This window comes from Oncorhynchus clarkii, unplaced genomic scaffold (genome assembly GCF_045791955.1).
Source record: "Oncorhynchus clarkii lewisi isolate Uvic-CL-2024 unplaced genomic scaffold, UVic_Ocla_1.0 unplaced_contig_214_pilon_pilon, whole genome shotgun sequence".
Taxonomy (NCBI): domain Eukaryota; kingdom Metazoa; phylum Chordata; class Actinopteri; order Salmoniformes; family Salmonidae; genus Oncorhynchus; species Oncorhynchus clarkii.
The window spans coordinates 504817-527500 of NW_027257928.1; the positions used below are offsets into that span (position 1 = coordinate 504817).

General features: G+C 45.3%; 1 protein-coding gene across 1 annotated transcript in view; it reads right to left on the reverse strand.

The window, feature by feature from the left end:
- LOC139393681 (CUB and sushi domain-containing protein 3-like) overlaps positions 1-22684 on the reverse strand; it is a gene marked incomplete at its 5' end in the record, with an annotated part of 562572 nt that overhangs the window by 438127 nt on the left and 101761 nt on the right. Inside the window, one exon of the mRNA XM_071142025.1 lies at positions 17722-17929. Within this exon, the coding sequence (XP_070998126.1) occupies positions 17722-17929 (208 nt within the window). The remainder of the gene's footprint in view (positions 1-17721; positions 17930-22684) is intronic.

The window sequence follows — 22684 nt, forward strand, 5'->3', positions numbered from 1 at the left end:
CCCCCAGTCCCCCCCCCCCCCCCCCCAGTCCCCCCTCCACACACACACACACACACGCACACACAGCCGTGCCTAGTCTGAGATCAGATGTATTACAAAGTATGTAGCCATAGCATTGGGCTTCATTGGGCTGTAGCTGTGTTCTGTTCTAATCCCAGGGATTCAGCATACTGTGCTCTGTTCTAATCCCAGGGATTCAGCATGCTGTGCTCTGTTCTAATCCCAGGAATTCAGCATGCTGTGCTCTGTTCTAATCCCAGGGATTCAGCATGCTGTGCTCTGTTCTAATCCCAGGGATTCAGCATGCTGTGCTCTGTTCTAATCCCAGGGAATCAGCATGCTTTGCTCTGTTCTAATCCCAGGGAATCAGCATGCTGTGCTCTGTTCTAATCCCAGAGATTCAGCATGCTGTGCTCTGTTCTAATCCCAGGGATTCAGCATGCTTTGCTCTGTTATAATCCCAGGGATTCAGCATGCTGTGCTCTGTTCTAATCCCAGGGATTCAGCATGCTGTGCTCTCTCCCTGCCAGAGGCTTGTGCTGGTTTGTCTGGCTAAACAGGCCAGGGTTGAGTGGCATCCTAACCCATTTACACTGCACTACTTTAACTAGGGCCCATAGGGCCAGAACCAGAACCACACTATATAGGGAACATACTGCACTACTATAACCAGGGCCCACAGGGCCAGAACCACACTATATAGGGAACATACTGCACTACTATAACCATGGCCCACAGGGCCAGAACCAGAACCACACTATATAGGGAACATACTGCACTACTATAACCAGGGCCCACAGGGCCAGAACCACACTATATAGGGAACATACTGCACTACTATAACCAGGACCCACAGGGCCAGAACCACACTATATAGGGAACATACTGCACTACTATAACCAGGGCCCACAGGGCCAGAACCACACTATATAGGGAACATACTGCACTACTATAACCAGGGCCCACAGGGCCAGAACCACACTATATAGGGAACATACTGCACTACTATAACCAGGGCCCACAGGGCCAGAACCACACTATATAGGGAACATACTGCACTACTATAACCAGGGCCCACAGGGCCAGAACCACACTATGTAGGGAACATACTGCACTACTATAACCAGGGCCCACAGGGCCAGAATCACAATATATAGGAAATATGGTGCCATTTGGGCCGAACCCTGATGCTTCTATCTTCTGCCTCCAACAATCCTTCCTCGGCTCCCTGCCTCTCCACCTGCCTCCCTCCCTCCCCCTCTCTCCACCTGCCTCCATCCCTCCCCCTCTCTCCACCTGCCTCCCTCCCTCCCCCTCTCTCCACCTGCCTCCCTCCCTCTCTCCCACCCCGCCTGCCTGCCTGCCTCCCTCCCTCTCTCCCTCTCCACCTGCCTCCCTCCCTCCCCCTCTCTCCACCTGCCTCACTCCCTCCCTCTCTCCCTCTCTACCTGCCTCCCTCCCTCCCTCTCTCCCTCTCCACCTGCCTGCCTGCTTCCCTCCCTCTCTCCCTCCTCGCCTGCCTGCCTGCATCCCTCCCTCTCTCCTTCCCCGCCTCTCCTCAGCTTCACACACAGTCAATGCAACACAATACAAACCCAACACACAGCTATTAAACAAGGTTTTAGACAGGTCGAACAGTCAATTTCGGGCTCCCGAGTGGCGCAGCGGTCTAAGGTACTGTATATCAGTGCTAGAGGCGTCACTACAGACCCTGGTTCGATTCCAGGCTGTATCACAACCGGCCGTGATTGGGGAGTCCCATAGGGCAGCGCACAATTGGTCCAGCGCTGTCTGCGTTTGGCCGGAGTAGGCAGTCATTGAAAATAAGAATTTCTTCTTAACTGACAAGACTTGTTAAATAAAAGTTCAATAATAAATAAATAAGAAGGGATAGATAACAACAGTAAGGATTTAAATAAGTGTTTCTGAGGTGTGAAGGGACTTTGGTTTGGTCAGATAATACACTTGGCATTTTGAGGTGTTTTTCAACGCTGTACAGTGCCATAATACCTTGTCATTACATCTTACATTTTATTCATTTAGCAGAAGCTCTCTTTCCAGAGCAACTTACAGTCAAGTGCATTCATCTTATTGAGGTGGCTAGTGGAAACAACCACATCTCTCAGCCATAGTAAGTAAATGTTTATAACAGCATTAGTCTGCCTTGTTATTGTCATCATATGTTACGGTAACACGATGACAAGCCTGTTCCTACAGCTGTTGTAATCACATGTTACGGTAACACGATGACAAGCCTGTTCCTACAGCTGCTGTAATCATATGTTACGGTAACATAACACGATGACAAGCCTGTTCCTACAGCTGCTGTAATCATATGTTACGGTAACATAACACGATGACAAGCCTGTTCCTACAGCTACTGTAATCATATCAATCATCATGTTAGAATAACCTATGTGACCTTTTCAATGTGAAAAATTCCAATAAATACACTGATCCTGAGATATCTCAGACTGGTACCAGTACTACACAGTATAATTATTGAATAACACAACCCAAAGACATTTGTCATGATTTTTTTTCTCTCTCTCTCTCTCTCTCTGTCTGTCTCTCTCTCTCTCTCTCTCTCTCTGTCTGTCCCAAAAAAATCGGAAAGTGGATTCATCAGAGAAAATGACTTTACCCCAGTCCTCAGCAGTCCAATCCATGTACCCTAATACAGGGGCTGAGTCACTGGCTTACTGGTGCTCTTTCATACCGTCCCTAGGAGGGGTGCGTCACTTGAGTGGATTGAATCACTGATGTGATCTTCCTGTCTGGGTTGGCGCCCCCCCCCCTTGGGTTGTGTCGTGGCGGAGATCTTCGTGGGCTATACTCGGCCTTGTCTCAGGATGGTAAGTTGGTGGTTGAAGATATCCCTCTAGTGGTGTGGGGGCTGTGCTTCGGCAAAGTGGGTGGGGTTATATCCTTCCTATTTGGCCCTGTCTGGGGGTATCATCGGATGGGGCCACAGTGTCTCCTGACCCCTCCTGTCTCAGCCTCCAGTATTTATGCTGCAGTAGTTTATGTGTCAGGGGGCTAGGGTCAGTTTGTTATATCTGGAGTACTTCTCCTGTCCTATCCAGTGTCCTGTGTGAATTTAGGTATGCTCTCTCTAATTCTCTCTTTCCCTCTTTCTTTCTCTCTCTTTGAGGGCCTGAGCCCTAGGACCATGCCTCAGGACTACCTGACATGATGACTCCTTGCTGTCTCCAGTCCACCTGGCCGTGCTGCTGTTCCAGTTTCAATTGTTCTGCTTGCGGCTATGGAACCCTGACCTGTTCAACGGACGTGCTACCTGTCCCAGACCTGCTGTTTTCAACTCTCTAGAGACAGCAGTAGCAGGAGAGATACCCTTAATGATCGGCAATGCTAAAGCCAACTGACATTTACTCCTGAGGTGCTGACTTGCTGCACCCTCGACAACTACTGTGATTATTATTATTTGACCATGCTGGTCATTTGAACATCTTGGCCATGTTCTGTTATAATCTCCACCCGGCACAGGACTGGCCACCCCTCATAGCCTGGTTCCTCTCTAGGTTTCTTCCTAGGTTTTGGCCTTTCTAGGGAGTTTTTCCTAGCCACCGTGCTTCTACACCTGCATTGCTTGCTGTTTGGGGTTTTAGGCTGGGTTTCTGTACAGCACTTTGAGATATCAGCTGATGTACGAAGGGCTATATAAATACATTTGATTTGATTTGATTTTGCAGAATATCAGTCTGTCGATGATGTTTTTCCTGGAGAGAAGTGGCTTCTTTCTGCCCTTCTTGACACCAGGCCTTCCTCCGAAATTCTTCGCCTCACTGTGCGTGCAGATGCACTCACACCTGCCTGCTGCCATTCCCGAGCAAGCTCTGTACTGGTGGTGCCCCGAACCCGCAGCTGAATCAACTTTAGGAGACGGTCCTGGAGCTTGCTGGACTTTCTTGGGCGCTCTGAAGCCTTCTTCTCAACAATTGAACCGCTCTCCTTGAAGTTCTTGATGAGACGATAAATGGTTGATTTAGGTGCAATCTTACTGGCATTCTGGAATATATGCAAATTGCCATCATACAAACTGAGGCAGCAGACTTTGTGAAAATTAATATTTGTGTCATTCTCAAAACTTTTGGCTACAAAACTGTAGTAATCAATGTGTAAGCTATTCTGTTTGTGTGTTTATTTAATCTGTGTGATTATTTAGTTAGTTAGTTAGTAAATAAATAATTAAGCCAATTTGTATATTGCTGATTCATAATTTATGCTAGGGTTTGTGCAGATATCCAAGGACGTCATTCAGAACGAGATTGACGGTAAATAAGATTTCATGAATTGACTGTGACTGATTTAAGAGATATTTATATCTTTAGAGTTTAGTCGGGGTATAGGAACTCGTTAAATAACTTTTTGTGCCCCAATTATTACTATTACTATGTAATATATATATGTATCCAGGTGCCCTAGATTACTACTTAATGAATTGTTACATGAGTAATTTAATCGCGTAATAATTTAACATGGTATGTAATTATTTTATTAAAAAAATAACCATCAATCACATGAATGATAGTCAAGACACGATACATTTGAGTTCTAGTCATTTTGATGACATTCATCCTGTTATCCTTGTATGGTATGTAGATTCCATCCAATCAAACGCTTGTCTATTTGTCTTTTTTTAACACTGACAGTGTTTCTCTGTTTCCTCTTCAACACTACGTATGTGACCCGATTCAGGACACTAGGCGTATGTCGCAAGTCACGACTTCACAGGAGAGCCTTTTGAACTTAAAAAGAATATAATCTGTAAATACGCATAAAAGTTTAGTTGGTTTAGCCACAGAAAAAGCGAGAGCAACCTTCCCACTAGCCATGATTGGCTGAGATAAAGAGTGGGCTGGACATGCCGAGAGATGAGTTTGGATTGGTCTACGGTGTTGCATCTTGTGTCTATAAAATGAGCTGCTCGTAATGCGTAGATAATCCTTTCTATTGCAGTGTTTTTGTTTAGCTATTACGTTACGTTATAACGTTAGCCATGGAGAACTGCAAATATGTCGCTACTGCTCTCAATAACAGTGCTGCTCTGAATTTATCGACAAACGTCAGTGGTGAAGAAGTAGTGATGGACTACTTTCTGGATGACGATCGTGCCACGCTGACACTCTCTCTCTCTCATTTCATAACACGTTTTGAAATCAGTGGAACACAACGGGCCAAACAAGCTGGGCGAACTAAACGGAAAAAACACAGGGTGTCTTACCCAACAGGTTGCAGTCTGCCGTGAAGCTTTCTTCCAGGTACACAGGTATCTAGCTACAGATTTAGATATTACATCTTTCTAATTTGGTCTGAAAGTTGTTTTCACTGTAAGTAAAAGCTTGCTGTTAGCTAGCCAGCTGGAGTTCGATGGCTGGCTTGCTAGCTAACATTAACTTATGAAGTGTGTGTAACGTTAGTGATGTTTTCTCAGAATGACATTTCCCATTGCTAGTTATATGATATGCATATTATTAGTAGATTTGGATAGAAAACACCCTGAAGTTTCTAAAACTGTTAGAATGATGTCTGTGAGTATAACAGAACTCATATGGCAGGCAAAAACCTGAGAAAAAAATCTGTGAAATCTGAGGTTTGTAGGTTTGCCTATCCAATATACAGTGTCTATGGGGTCATATTGCACTTCCTAGGGCTTCCACTGTCAACTGTCTTTGGAACCTTGTTTGATGCTCCTACTGTGAAGAATGAGGGAATAAGAGCTGATTGACTCAGGGGTCTGGCAGAGTGCCACGAGCTCACTCAGGCGCGCGCCCATGAGATTAAGCTGCATTCCATTGCATTTCTACAGACAAAGGAATTCTCCGGTTGAAACATTATTGAAGATTTATGTTAAAAACATCCTAAAGATTGATTCTATACATCGTTTGACATGTTTCTACGAACTGTAATAGAATTAGAATTAGTTGAAAAAGGAGGTATTTGGACATAAATCTTGGACTTTATCGAACAAAACAAACATTTATTGTAAAACAGGGATTCCTGTGAGTGCATTCTGATGAAGATCATCAAAGGTAAGTGAATATTTATTATGCTATTTCTGACTTCTGTCGACTCCACAACATGAATATGGATATTGCTTGTTTTGTTGTCTGAGCGCTGTACTTAGATTATTGCATGGTGTGCTTTTGCTGATTAAAAAAGCAATAAAACCGTCCTTCTTTAGACTAGTTGAGTATCTGGAGCATCAGCATTTGTGGGTTCGATTACAGGCTCAAAATGGCCAAAAACAAATAACTTTCTTCTGAAACTCGTTAGTCTATTCGTGTTCTGAGAAATGAAGTCTATTCCATGCGAGAAATTGCCAAGAAACTGAAGATCTCGTACAACGCTGTGTACTACTCCCTTCACAGAACAGCGCAAACTGGCTCTACCCAGAATAGAAAGAGGAGTGGGAGGCCCCGGTGCACAACTGAACAAGAGGACAAGTACATTAGCGTGTCTACTTTGAGAAACAGACGCCTCACAACTCCTCAAATGGCAGCTTCATTAAATAGTCTCAACGTCAACAGTGAAGAAGCGACATTGGGATGCTGGCCTTCTAGGCAGAGTTCCTCTGTCCAGTCTCAACGTCAACAGTGAAGAGGCGACTCCTGGATGCTGGCCTTCTAGGCAGAGTTCCTCTGTCCAGTCTCAACGTCAACAGTGAAGAGGCGACTCCTGGATGCTGGCTTTCTAGGCAGAGTTCCTCTGTCCAGTCTCAACGTCAACAGTGAAGAGGCGACTCCGGGATGCTGGCCTTCTAGGCAGAGTTCCTCTGTCCAGTCTCAACGTCAACAGTGAAGAGGCGACTTTGGGATGCTGGCCTTCTAGGCAGAGTTCTTCTGTCCAGTGTCTGTGTTCTTTTGCCCGTCTTAATCTTTTATATTTATAGGCTAGTCTGAGATATGGCTTTTTCTTTGCAATATTTATATGTGTGACTTACCACAACAATGTCATGTGACCGTATAAAGTGTCCACCACATAAATATATGGTGCATGCATCTGTTTATGTACTGTACATGTGCACCTCCCTGAGGTTTCAACTCAGGTTGCATGGCCTTTTAATTAACTTACGTATGGAATACTTTGTGATAAGTGTGTGTGCAAACAATATATGGGGCGGCAGGGTAGCCTAGTGGTTAGAGCATTGTAACCGGAAGGTTGCAAGTTCAAACCCCCGAGCTGACAAGGTACAAATCTGTCGTTCTGCCCCACTGTTCCTAGGCCGTCATTGAAAATAAGAATTTGTTCTGACTTGTAAGTGTGTAACAGTATGTATATTGTAGGTGTAAAAACACTTTAAAGTACTTGTTGTTATCTGTACTTTACTATTTATATTTTTTGACATATTTTACCTCACTACATTCGTAAAGAAAAGTAATGTACTTTTTACTCCAGACATTTTCTTTAAAACTCAAAAATATCACGTTACATTTTGACCAGGTCATCCCTGGTCATCCCTACTAGCCTCTGATCTGGAGGACTCACTAAACAGAGAACATCCCTGGTCCATCCCTACTGTCTCTGATCTGGAGGACTCACTAAACAGAGAACATCCCTGGTCCATCCCTACTGCCTCTGATCTGGAGGACTCACTAAACAGAGAACATCCTTGGTCCATCCCTACTGCCTCTGATCTGGAGGACTCACTAAACAGAGAACATCCCTGGTCCATCCCTACTGTCTCTGATCTGGAGGACTCACTAAACAGAGAACATCCCTGGTCCATCCCTACTGTCTCTGATCTGGAGGACTCACTAAACAGAGAACATCCCTGGTCCATCCCTACTGCCTCTGATCTGGAGGACTCACTAAACAGAGAACATCCCTGGTCCATCCCTACTGCCTCTGATCTGGAGGACTCACTAAACAGAGAACATCCTTGGTCCATCCCTACTGTCTCTGATCTGGAGGACTCACTAAACAGAGAACATCCCTGGTCATCTCTATTGCCTCTGATCTGGAGGACTCACTAAACAGAGAACATCCCTGGTCCATCCCTAATGCCTCTGATCTGGAGGACTCACTAAACAGAGAACATCCCTGGTCATCCCTACTGCCTCTGATCTGGAGGACTCACTAAACAGAGAACATCCCTGGTCATCCCTACTGCCTCTGATCTGGAGGACTCACTAAACAGAGAACATCCCTGGTCCATCCCTACTGCCTCTGATCTGGAGGACTCACTAAACAGAGAACATCCCTGGTCATCCCTACTCCCTCTGATCTGGAGGACTCACTAAACAGAGAACATCCCTGGTCATCCCTACTGCGTCTGATCTGGAGGACTCACTAAACAGAGAACATCCCTGGTCCATCCCTACTGTCTCTGATCTGGAGGACTAACTAAACAGAGAACATCCCTGGTCATCTCTACTGCCTCTGATCTGGAGGACTCACTAAACAGAGAACATCCTTGGTCATCCCTACTGCCTCTGATCTGGAGGACTCACTAAACAGAGAACATCCCTGGTCATCCCTGCTGCCTCTGATCTGCAGGACTCACTAAACAGAGAACATCCCTGGTCATCCCTACTGCCTCTGATCTGGAGGACTCACTAAACAGAGAACATCCCTGGTCATCCCTACTGCCTCTGATCTGGAGGACTCACTAAACAGAGAACATCCCTGGTCATCCCTACTGCCTCTGATCTGGAGGACTCCCTAAACAGAGAACATCCCTGGTCCATCCCTACTGCCTCTGATCTGGAGGACTCCCTAAACAGAGAACATCCCTGGTCATCCCTACTCCCTCTGATCTGGAGGACTCACTAAACAGAGAACATCCCTGGTCATCCCTACTGCCTCTGATCTGGACTCACTAAACAGAGAACATCCCTGGTCCATCCCTACTGTCTCTGATCTGGAGGACTCACTAAACAGAGAACATCCCTGGTCATCTCTACTGCCTCTGATCTGGAGGACTCACTAAACAGAGAACATCCTTGGTCATCCCTACTGCCTCTGATCTGGAGGACTCACTAAACAGAGAACATCCCTGGTCATCCCTGCTGCCTCTGATCTGCAGGACTCACTAAACAGAGAACATCCCTGGTCATCCCTACTGCCTCTGATCTGGAGGACTCACTAAACAGAGAACATCCCTGGTCATCCCTACTGCCTCTGATCTGGAGGACTCACTAAACAGAGAACATCCCTGGTCCATCCCTACTGCCTCTGATCTGGAGGACTCACTAAACAGAGAACATCCTTGGTCCATCCCTACTGCCTCTGATCTGGAGGACTCACTAAACAGAGAACATCCCTGGTCCATCCCTACTGTCTCTGATCTGGAGGACTCACTAAACAGAGAACATCCCTGGTCCATCCCTACTGCCTCTGATCTGGAGGACTCACTAAACAGAGAACATCCCTGGTCCATCCCTACTGCCTCTGATCTGGAGGACTCACTAAACAGAGAACATCCTTGGTCCATCCCTACTGTCTCTGATCTGGAGGACTCACTAAACAGAGAACATCCCTGGTCATCTCTATTGCCTCTGATCTGGAGGACTCACTAAACAGAGAACATCCCTGGTCCATCCCTACTGCCTCTGATCTGGAGGACTCACTAAACAGAGAACATCCCTGGTCATCCCTACTGCCTCTGATCTGGAGGACTCACTAAACAGAGAACATCCCTGGTCATCCCTACTGCCTCTGATCTGGAGGACTCACTAAACAGAGAACATCCCTGGTCCATCCCTACTGCCTCTGATCTGGAGGACTCACTAAACAGAGAACATCCCTGGTCATCCCTACTCCCTCTGATCTGGAGGACTCACTAAACAGAGAACATCCCTGGTCATCCCTACTGCGTCTGATCTGGAGGACTCACTAAAAAGAGAACATCCCTGGTCCATCCCTACTGTCTCTGATCTGGAGGACTAACTAAACAGAGAACATCCCTGGTCATCTCTACTGCCTCTGATCTGGAGGACTCACTAAACAGAGAACATCCTTGGTCATCCCTACTGCCTCTGATCTGGAGGACTCACTAAACAGAGAACATCCCTGGTCATCCCTGCTGCCTCTGATCTGCAGGACTCACTAAACAGAGAACATCCCTGGTCATCCCTACTGCCTCTGATCTGGAGGACTCACTAAACAGAGAACATCCCTGGTCATCCCTACTGCCTCTGATCTGGAGGACTCACTAAACAGAGAACATCCCTGGTCATCCCTACTGCCTCTGATCTGGAGGACTCCCTAAACAGAGAACATCCCTGGTCCATCCCTACTGCCTCTGATCTGGAGGACTCCCTAAACAGAGAACATCCCTGGTCATCCCTACTCCCTCTGATCTGGAGGACTCACTAAACAGAGAACATCCCTGGTCATCCCTACTGCCTCTGATCTGGACTCACTAAACAGAGAACATCCCTGGTCCATCCCTACTGTCTCTGATCTGGAGGACTCACTAAACAGAGAACATCCCTGGTCATCTCTACTGCCTCTGATCTGGAGGACTCACTAAACAGAGAACATCCTTGGTCATCCCTACTGCCTCTGATCTGGAGGACTCACTAAACAGAGAACATCCCTGGTCATCCCTGCTGCCTCTGATCTGCAGGACTCACTAAACAGAGAACATCCCTGGTCATCCCTACTGCCTCTGATCTGGAGGACTCACTAAACAGAGAACATCCCTGGTCATCCCTACTGCCTCTGATCTGGAGGACTCACTAAACAGAGAACATCCCTGGTCATCCCTACTGCCTCTGATCTGGAGGACTCACTAAACAGAGAACATCCCTGGTCCATCCCTACTGCCTCTGATCTGGAGGACTCACTAAACAGAGAACATCCCTGGTCATCCCTACTGTCTCTGATCTGGAGGACTCACTAAACAGAGAACATCCCTGGTCATCCCTATTGTCTCTGATCTGGAGGACTCACTAAACAGAGAACATCCCTGGTCCATCCCTACTGCCTCTGATCTGGAGGACTCACTAAACAGAGAACATCCCTGGTCATCCCTACTAGCCTCTGATCTGGAGGACTCACTAAACAGAGAACATCCCTGGTCCATCCCTACTGTCTCTGATCTGGAGGACTCACTAAACAGAGAACATCCCTGGTCCATCCCTACTGCCTCTGATCTGGAGGACTCACTAAACAGAGAACATCCTTGGTCCATCCCTACTGCCTCTGATCTGGAGGACTCACTAAACAGAGAACATCCCTGGTCCATCCCTACTGTCTCTGATCTGGAGGACTCACTAAACAGAGAACATCCCTGGTCCATCCCTACTGTCTCTGATCTGGAGGACTCACTAAACAGAGAACATCCCTGGTCCATCCCTACTGCCTCTGATCTGGAGGACTCACTAAACAGAGAACATCCCTGGTCCATCCCTACTGCCTCTGATCTGGAGGACTCACTAAACAGAGAACATCCTTGGTCCATCCCTACTGTCTCTGATCTGGAGGACTCACTAAACAGAGAACATCCCTGGTCATCTCTATTGCCTCTGATCTGGAGGACTCACTAAACAGAGAACATCCCTGGTCCATCCCTACTGCCTCTGATCTGGAGGACTCACTAAACAGAGAACATCCCTGGTCATCCCTACTGCCTCTGATCTGGAGGACTCACTAAACAGAGAACATCCCTGGTCATCCCTACTGCCTCTGATCTGGAGGACTCACTAAACAGAGAACATCCCTGGTCCATCCCTACTGCCTCTGATCTGGAGGACTCACTAAACAGAGAACATCCCTGGTCATCCCTACTCCCTCTGATCTGGAGGACTCACTAAACAGAGAACATCCCTGGTCATCCCTACTGCGTCTGATCTGGAGGACTCACTAAACAGAGAACATCCCTGGTCCATCCCTACTGTCTCTGATCTGGAGGACTAACTAAACAGAGAACATCCCTGGTCATCTCTACTGCCTCTGATCTGGAGGACTCACTAAACAGAGAACATCCTTGGTCATCCCTACTGCCTCTGATCTGGAGGACTCACTAAACAGAGAACATCCCTGGTCATCCCTGCTGCCTCTGATCTGCAGGACTCACTAAACAGAGAACATCCCTGGTCATCCCTACTGCCTCTGATCTGGAGGACTCACTAAACAGAGAACATCCCTGGTCATCCCTACTGCCTCTGATCTGGAGGACTCACTAAACAGAGAACATCCCTGGTCATCCCTACTGCCTCTGATCTGGAGGACTCCCTAAACAGAGAACATCCCTGGTCCATCCCTACTGCCTCTGATCTGGAGGACTCCCTAAACAGAGAACATCCCTGGTCATCCCTACTCCCTCTGATCTGGAGGACTCACTAAACAGAGAACATCCCTGGTCATCCCTACTGCCTCTGATCTGGACTCACTAAACAGAGAACATCCCTGGTCCATCCCTACTGTCTCTGATCTGGAGGACTCACTAAACAGAGAACATCCCTGGTCATCTCTACTGCCTCTGATCTGGAGGACTCACTAAACAGAGAACATCCTTGGTCATCCCTACTGCCTCTGATCTGGAGGACTCACTAAACAGAGAACATCCCTGGTCATCCCTGCTGCCTCTGATCTGCAGGACTCACTAAACAGAGAACATCCCTGGTCATCCCTACTGCCTCTGATCTGGAGGACTCACTAAACAGAGAACATCCCTGGTCATCCCTACTGCCTCTGATCTGGAGGACTCACTAAACAGAGAACATCCCTGGTCATCCCTACTGCCTCTGATCTGGAGGACTCACTAAACAGAGAACATCCCTGGTCCATCCCTACTGCCTCTGATCTGGAGGACTCACTAAACAGAGAACATCCCTGGTCATCCCTACTGTCTCTGATCTGGAGGACTCACTAAACAGAGAACATCCCTGGTCATCCCTATTGTCTCTGATCTGGAGGACTCACTAAACAGAGAACATCCCTGGTCCATCCCTACTGCCTCTGATCTGGAGGACTCACTAAACAGAGAACATCCCTGGTCATCCCTACTGCCTCTGATCTGGAGGACTCACTAAACAGAGAACATCCCTGGTCATCCCTACTGCCTCTGTTCTGGAGGACTCACTAAACAGAGAACATCCCTGGTCATCTCTACTGCCTCTGATCTGGAGGACTCACTAAACAGAGAACATCCCTGGTCCATCCCTACTGTCTCTGATCTGGAGGACTCACTAAACAGAGAACATCCCTGGTCCATCCCTACTGTCTCTGATCTGGAGGACTCACTAAACAGAGAACATCCCTGGTCCATCCCTACTGTCTCTGATCTGGAGGACTCACTAAACAGAGAACATCCCTGGTCATCCCTACTGCCTCTGATCTGGAGGACTCACTAAACACAAATGCTTTGTTTGTAAATTATGTCTGAGTGTTGGAGTGTTGCCCCTGGCTACCCATCAATAAAATAAAAAAAATCAATTATGCTGTCTGATTTGCTTAATATCAGGAAGTTGAAATTGTTTATTTTTACTTTTGATATTTAAGTACATTGTGCCCCAGGCTATCCGTCAATAAAACATTTTTTTTTTTTGTGCCGTCTGGTTTAATATAAGGAATTTAAATGATTTATACTTTTACTCAAGTATGACAATGTATTACTTTTTCCACCACTGGATGTGGCTCGGGGGTTCTAGCATTTATTCCACATGACCCGTCCATTTAGACAAGTGTGTCTGGGTAAGCATCATCTAATATTTATAACCTATTTTTATTTGGACACTTTCTGTCGACCTGGAATTGTTCCTTATTGTAGGCTACTACCACTTTAAATCTTTATCACATGACCTCATGTGAATCCTTAAAGAGATGGGTGGGGCTAATGGCTTAAGAGGGCGTGAACAATGCTGAATGGGTGGGGCTAAAGGCTTAAGAGGGCGTGAACAACGCTGAATGGGTGTAGACAAAGGATAGCTCTCTATTAGGTACCAAAACATTCAAAGACCCTTTTCTCCAACGTGAGTTTACAAGTTTATCGACTTTCAGAGCAGAATTACTTTCCCATTGTTCCTCAACTGTAGTGTATGATACACCATTTTGTAGCTCTCAGTCTCTACTTTTATCCAATGTAAAAAAATTAATAATAATAATTAAAATATTACCACATAAGACCGAATCCAGGTGTTGAGTCACATGTGTACAACATTTCCCTCGATCTGTACAGTCAGAGAAAATGACTTTGTGAATTCAGAAATACTAAGAGCTTTTCTAATCCATCCTGTCAGTGGAAGAAATAGGGTGTTCCTCTGGGAGTTTAGAAGGTAATTGATTTCACATAACGTGACCTTTTCTGCACACTGAGCCATTTTTACTGAAATCTAAATGACACAAATATTGTAGGAAGAATGAAAAAAAAAGCATTAGGTTACTGAGACACTCAACGGCCGCGTCCCAACTGGCACTTTAACCCCTTTACAGGGAGCCTTGGTCAAAAGTAGCGCACTAGATAGGGGATTACTGAGCCACTCTGAAATGTCTGCATTCCTGGCTGCACACTGAACTCTTCAAGGTCTAGGGCTTGGGGACTGTGTAGGCAATAACTTAGAGAGGAAAGGTCTAGGGGTTGGGGACTGGGTAGGTAATAACTTAGAGAGGAAAGGTCTAGGGCTTGGGGACTGGGTAGGGTTATAACATAGAGAGGAAACATCTAGGGCTTGGAGACTGGGTAGGGTTATAACTTAGAGAGGAAAGGTCTAGGGCTTGGGGACTGGTTAGGGTAATAACTTAGAGAGCAAAGGTCTAGGGCTTGGGGACTGGGTAGGTAATAACTTAGAGAGGAAAGGTCTAGGGCTTGGGGACTGGGAACTGGGTAGGTAATAACTTAGAGAGGAAAGGTCTAGGGCTTGGGGACTGGGTAGGTTATAGCTTAGAGAGGAAAGGTCTAGAGCTTGGGGACTGGGTAGGTTATAACTTAGAGAGGAAAGGTCTAGGGCTTGGGGACTGGGTAGGTTATAACTTAGAGAGGAAAGGTCTAGGGCTTGGGGACTGGGTAGGTTATAACTTAGAGAGGAAAGGTGTAGGGCTTGGGGGCTGGGTAGGGTTATAACTTAGAGAGGAACAGGCTTGGGGACTGGGTAGGTAATAACTTAGAGAGGAAAGGTATAGGGCTTGGGGACTGGGTAGGGTTATAACTTAGAGAGGAAAGGTCTAGGGCTTGGGGACTGGATAGTCAACGACTTAGAGAGGAAAGGTCTAGGGCTTGGGGGCTGGATAGGCAATCACTTAGAGATTAAAGAGCTTGGGGGCTGGATAGGCAATAATTTAGAGAGGAAAGGTCTAAGGCTTGGGGACTGGGTAGGGTTATAACTTAGAGAGGAAAGGTCTAGGGCTTGGGGACTGGATAGTCAACGACTTAGAGAGGAAAGGTCTAGGGCTTGGGGGCTGGATAGGCAATCACTTAGAGATTAAAGAGCTTGGGGGCTGGATAGGCAATAATTTAGAGAGGAAAGGTCTAGGGCTTGGGGACTGGGTAGGGTTATAACTTAGAGAGGAAAGGTCTAGGGCTTGGGGACTGGATAGGTAATAACTTAGAGAGGAAAGGTCTAGGGCTTGGGGACTGGATAGGTAATAACTTAGAGAGGAAAGGTCTAGGGGGGCTGGGCAGTAAATGCTGAGAGTTACCTGTGCAACTGGAAAAGGGACTGTAAACTGTAGATGGTACATTGGTACATTGGTACATTGGTGCATTGGCTGCAGTACCATAGGAAAGGGACTCATACAATTATACCCTTAGAGTCTATTGACGCACCGGTGCATCAATCTAAGTGACATAATAAAAAATCTCCATTAAAATCCATCAGTTTAAGTGAGATATCTGTTAAAACTAGAGATATCTGTTAAAACTAGAGATATCTGTTAAAACTAGAGATATCTGTTAAAACTAGAGATATCTGTTAAAACTAGAGATATCTGTTAAAACTAGAGATATCTGTTAAAACTAGAAATATCTGTTTAAAACTAGAGATATATGTTTAAACTAGAGATATCTGTTTAAACTAGAGATATCTGTTACAACTAGAGATATCTGTTAAAACTAGAGATATCTGTTAAAACTAGAGATATCTGTTCAAACTAGAGATATCTGTTTAAAACTAGAGATATCTGTTTAAAACTAGAGATATCTGTTTAAACTAGAGACATCTGTTTAAAACTAGACATCTGTTTAAAACTAGAGATATCTGTTAAAACTAGAGATATCTGTTAAAACTATAGATATCTGTTAAAACTAGATATATCTGTTAAAACTAGAGATATCTGTTTAAAACTAGAGATATCTGTTTAAAACTAGAGATATCTGTTTAAAACTAGAGATATCTGTTAAAACTAGAGATATCTGTTAAAACTAGAGATATTTGTTTGTTTGCATGGGCTGTTTCTAAATCCACAACATCCTCCTATGTCGCCCTTCCGCATCTGGGGTGGAAAGTTGCAAAGCTACCAGCGCTGTTTGTCAGACCAGGAGACATCCCGAAAATACGGTCTTCTCACAAAAACGTCTGTCGTGGGGTGTGCCTAGTAGTCGGACAAAATCAGTGTCATAACGAATACGGACAATTATCTGAATCCGATTTATGATCAGAGTTATTTTTAGTTGTTGTAATTTTCCGTGATCTAAAGAAGAAAAAACCCGTTGTGTTGCCAGGATCTTTCTCATGTCAGTCGTGTCCGAGGTTCTACGTGGTCCAAATAACTCAACTGGCTGTCGGTTAAGAGAAAGGCGGGCTTTACGTTGATCCTGTTGTTCTGATTGGATAGAGTGAACCTGTATTTCTCAGAGAGAATGCCAAGAGTGTGCAAAACTGTCATCAAGGCAAACGGTGGTTGCTTTTAAGAATCTCAAATAAACAACAACAAAAATGTGTTGGTTATTACATGATTCCATATGTGTTATTTCATAGTTTTAATGTCTTCACTATTATTCTACAATGTAGAAAATAGTAGAAATAAAGAAAAACCCTGGAATGAGTAGGTGTGTCCAAACTTTTGACTGGTACTGCAGATATTCAGGAATCCTGACTCACCAGATACTCTCAATCAAATTCAAATGTATTTATATAGCCCTTCGTACATCAGCTGATATCTCAAAGTGCTGTACAGAAACACCAGCCTAAAACCCCGAAACAGCAAGCAACGCAGGTGTAGAAGCACGATGGCTAGGAAAAACTCCCTAGAAAGGCCAAAACCTAGGAAGAAACCTAGAGAGCAACCAGGCTATGTGGGGTGGCCAGTCCTCTTCTGGCTGTGCCGGGTGGAGATTATAAACCTAGAAAGGAACCAGGCTATGAGGGGTGGGCCAGTCCTCTTCTGGCTCTTCTGGCTTTTAACAGAACATGGCCGAGATGTTCAAATGTCCGTAGATGACCAGCAGGGTCAAATAATAATACTGTGTGACTCTGATATTTCTACCTCCAGACAGTTGTGTTTCTCAAACACATTATAGGTATAACCAAAGTGAAGAGATCTGTCGACGTGCCCTTGAGCAAGGCACTTAACCCTACATTTCTCCAGGGTAGCCGTTGACAACGGCAGACCCCCTGACCGTGACCCCATATGCAACAACAACAACAAAAATCACATTTCCTTTTTCACGAGTATAAAACACACTTGTATATACGTGTGAAACAGGAGAAAGATAAAAACTCACCTAATTATAATTATTATTATTACATCAGTTGGCTTTAGTTTTAAAAGTGTTATTACATTTTTTTTTTTTAAAACATAAACAAATCCACTCACCAGATACTGGGCGGCTCTGATCCTTCTATCTCCAGAGAGCCGTGCTTGTCCTCTATCTGGAAGTCAGTGAACACCAGTGAGATGGTGTCTCCGGGGTCAGCCAGCACCGTCCACTTACATTCCCCAGCGTTGGACGGGTCACTGAGGAATTCAGGGCTGGAGATGATCCCACTGGACCCTCTCAACGTACCGCCACACGTGTTCTCAGCTGCAGTGGTGGGGGAGGGGGGGAGGGGGGGAGTGGGGGAGGGGGGGAGGCGAGGCGGGGCGGGGCGGGGGGGGGGGGGGGGGAGTTCCCAAATGTCATACATGAGTAAAAGTAAAATAGCTTAATAGAAAATGACTCAAGTAAAAAAAGTGAAAGTCACTTAAGTATCTAAAGTAAAAGTATGAATAAATAATTTCAAAAGTGCTTATATTATATTAAGCAAAACCAGACGGCACAATTTAAATGTTTTACAGAGAGCAAGGGGGGAAACACTCCAACACTCAGACATCATTTACAAACAAAGCATGTGTGTCTAGTAAAAAACTCTGTAAGATCTGAGGCAATAGAGATGACCAGGGATGTTCTCTTGATAAGTGTGTGACCAGGACCATTTTCCTATTCTGCTAAGCATTCGAAACGATAATGAACTTCTGGGTGTCGGGGATAATGTATGTATGTATTATTATCCTTAATAATAATGTAGTGAAGTAAAAGTTGTCAAAAATATAAATGGTAGAGTACAGATACACCAAAAAACACTACTTAATTAGTACTTTCAAGTTATGTTTACTGAAGTACTTGGAGCCACTACTCAGCTGTCAGACAAACAGAAGAACGCGTGTGTTTAATATCAATTCATCTGTTGGCTCTGATCCAATATGTAGACTGGAATAATACTAAGAATGAAGCCATGTATTCGGCTATACTGTATGCATTCCAAGTTGTATGCTAGCTAGTATGGATATGACAGCATGGAGAAGAGTCCAAGGTATCCGGATTTACAGGATCAATTGGCTGTGTTCCAAGCCCCCTGTCTGCTCTTCTCCTTCTGGTCTGAGGGGTTCAGAAAACCTTTGGTTCGTCAGAAGACTCAGACAACCACAACAGATTCCAAAACCATTCTGTTCCAATATCTAGATTCTACATTAACATGCCACATAGAATGAAGCATCTGGGTTCCGGTGTTGGACGCGCGTTCTAAGTGATATTCAAGTATATTGGAATGTCATCTTTATGTTCTTGGCCTCAATAAGCGAGCGGGCGCTTGAAGAACACAGCATCTGAGCCACACTATGATGAGGCCTCTATAACGTACCACCAGAGATGTTCACAAGTCTTTGAGGTAGTGTCCAAGTCAAGTCTTTTAGGGCCAAGTCTAAGTCAAGTCTCAAGTCTTTTAGGGCCAAGTCTAAGTCAAGTCTCAAGTATTTTAGGGCCGAGTCTAAGTCAAGTCTCAAGTCTTTTAGGGCCAAGTCTAAATCAAGTCTCAAGTCTTTTAGGGCCAAGTCTAAGTCAAGTCTCAAGTCCGTTTTGGCAATGTCTTTCTGCCTGCTGTGGGTTAGGTCTATAAACCATGTAAATGATTTGAAGAGACTCTTGTATGAAAGAAAGCACATCTGGCACTATTTAAATCAAAATACATTTCCTTTTAAAATGTAGACAGTTTACATTGATAAAAGTAATTGTACAGGATATTTAAAAAAACAAACGTAACATTTTAAAGGGTTAAAAGTATTTTGTGGCAGACATTGTCTATATTTCACTTCATTCAATCACACAAACAGAAAATCTGTAGGTGAGGGAAGATAAATGACAAGCATGAATGTAAACCAAAATGACTGACAACTATTCAATAACTGCACTCCTAAAGTGTCCTATAAATATCAAACGTAATGACCTTTTATCCATAAAATACACTTCCTGACCTGGACACTTTAACAGAAATATAATCTCCTGTAACAAGTAGTAAATTACATCCTGTTGTGGCCCCCTTTAGACAGAGAACATGTATGTTGCGGACAGGTGGCATTTCAGAAAGATCAAGTTTGTCAGCGTTCCTGCACTGAGCCCGGCACGATGAGGGCACATGACGAGGCCTCCATGACTAAACACTCTCCCCACTGGGGGGTGCTGGGGGCTGGCACAGCCAACTAAACACTCTCCCCACTGGGGGTGCTGGGGGCTGGCACAGCCAACTAAACACTCTCCCCACTGGGGGTGCTGGGGGCTGGCACAGCCAACTAAACACTCTCCCCACTGGGGGGTGCTGGGGGCTGGCACAGCCAACTAAACACTCTCCCCACTGGGGGCGCTGGGGGCTGGCACAGCCAACTAAACATTCTCCCCACTGGGGGCGCTGGGGGCTGGCACAGCCAACTAAACACTCTCCCCACTGGGGGTGCTGGGGGCTGGCACAGCCAACTAAACACTCTCCCCACTGGGGGTGCTGGGGGCTGGTACAGCCAACTAAACACTCTCCCCACTGGGGGGTGCTGGGGGCTGGCACAGCCAACTAAACACTCTCCCCACTGGGGGGTGCTGGGGGCTGGCACAGCCAACTAAACACTCTCCCCACTGGGGGCGCTGGGGGCTGGCACAGCCAACTAAACACTCTCCCCACTGGGGGGTGCTGGGGGCTGGCACAGCCAACACTGTCATTGCTACCTGCTTGAGCCTTGAAAAGTATTTTGCATGGACCCCCCCCCCCCACCCCCCCAAAAAAATACAAAATAAAAGTCCAAATCAACTTCATTTCCATCAGAAGATACTTCAATGTAGTGAAGAATCTCTGCTCTGAAGATGACTTCATGTCTCTTTTTTTTCTTCTTGCTGCTGTAGTCAGAGAACATTCTGGAGGTTTCTCCAGGTGTTCTTCCTCTCCGCTACTGCTCTGCGTAACGGTGACTTTTCCGCGCCTCAGACAAAACAATAAATAAATAAAGAAATCTATAAAATAATGTATCTAATCCAGAATATAACAATAAACATTATACATGAAAAAAAAAACAAATCATTATTATTTTGAATTGCAAGTGACATAGAAAATATTGCATTGTTGCAATGTATCGTACCCCACCAATCAGACTCTCCTTCAATTCAGCTTTATCTTCACGTATCGTACCCCACCAATCAGACTCTCCTTCAATTCAGCTTTATCTTCACGTATCGTACCCCACCAATCAGACTCTCCTTCAATTCAGCTTTATCTTCACGTATCGTACCCCACCAATCAGACTCTCCTTCAATTCAGCTTTATCTTCACGTATCGTACCCCACCAATCAGACTCTCCTTCAATTCAGCTTTATCTTCACGTATCGTACCCCACCAATCAGACTCTCCTTCAATTCAGCTTTATCTTCACGTATCGTACCCCACCAATCAGACTCTCCTTCAATTCAGCTTTATCTTCACGTATCGTACCCCACCAATCAGACTCTCCTTCAATTCAGCTTTATCTTCACGTATCGTACCCCACCAATCAGACTCTCCTTCAATTCAGCTTTATCTTCACGTATCGTACCCCACCAATCAGACTCTCCTTCAATTCAGCTTTATCTTCACGTATCGTACCCCACCAATCAGACTCTCCTTCAATTCAGCTTTATCTTCACGTATCGTACCCCACCAATCAGACTCTCCTTCAATTCAGCTTTATCTTCACGTATCGTACCCCACCAATCAGACTCTCCTTCAATTCAGCTTTATCTTCACGTATCGTACCCCACCAATCAGACTCTCCTTCAATTCAGCTTTATCTTCACGTATCGTACCCCACCAATCAGACTCTCCTTCAATTCAGCTTTATCTTCACGTATCGTACCCCACCAATCAGACTCTCCTTCAATTCAGCTTTATCTTCACGTATCGTACCCCACCAATCAGACTCTCCTTCAATTCAGCTTTATCTTCACGTATCGTACCCCACCAATCAGACTCTCCTTCAATTCAGCTTTATCTTCACGTATCGTACCCCACCAATCAGACTCTCCTTCAATTCAGCTTTATCTTCACGTATCGTACCCCACCAATCAGACTCTCCTTCAATTCAGCTTTATCTTCACGTATCGTACCCCACCAATCAGACTCTCCTTCAATTCAGCTTTATCTTCACGTATCGTACCCCACCAATCAGACTCTCCTTCAATTCAGCTTTATCTTCACGTATCGTACCCCACCAATCAGACTCTCCTTCAATTCAGCTTTATCTTCACGTATCGTACCCCACCAATCAGACTCTCCTTCAATTCAGCTTTATCTTCACGTATCGTACCCCACCAATCAGACTCTCCTTCAATTCAGCTTTATCTTCACGTATCGTACCCCACCAATCAGACTCTCCTTCAATTCAGCTTTATCTTCACGTATGGTACCCCACCAATCAGACTCTCCTTCAATTCAGCTTTATCTTCACGTATCGTAACCCACCAATCAGACTCTCCTTCAATTCAGCTTTATCTTCACGTATCGTACCCCACCAATCAGACTCTCCTTCAATTCAGCTTTATCTTCACGTATCGTACCCCACCAATCAGACTCTCCTTCAATTCAGCTTTATCTTCACGTATCGTACCCCACCAATCAGACTCTCCTTCAATTCAGCTTTATCTTCACGTATCGTACCCCACCAATCAGACTCTCCTTCAATTCAGCTTTATCTTCACGTATCGTACCCCACCAATCAGACTCTCCTTCAATTCAGCTTTATCTTCACGTATCGTACCCCACCAATCAGACTCTCCTTCAATTCAGCTTTATCTTCACGTATCGTACCCCACCAATCAGACTCTCCTTCAATTCAGCTTTATCTTCACGTATCGTACCCCACCAATCAGACTCTCCTTCAATTCAGCTTTATCTTCACGTATCGTACCCCACCAATCAGACTCTCCTTCAATTCAGCTTTATCTTCACGTATCGTACCCCACCAATCAGACTCTCCTTCAATTCAGCTTTATCTTCACGTATCGTACCCC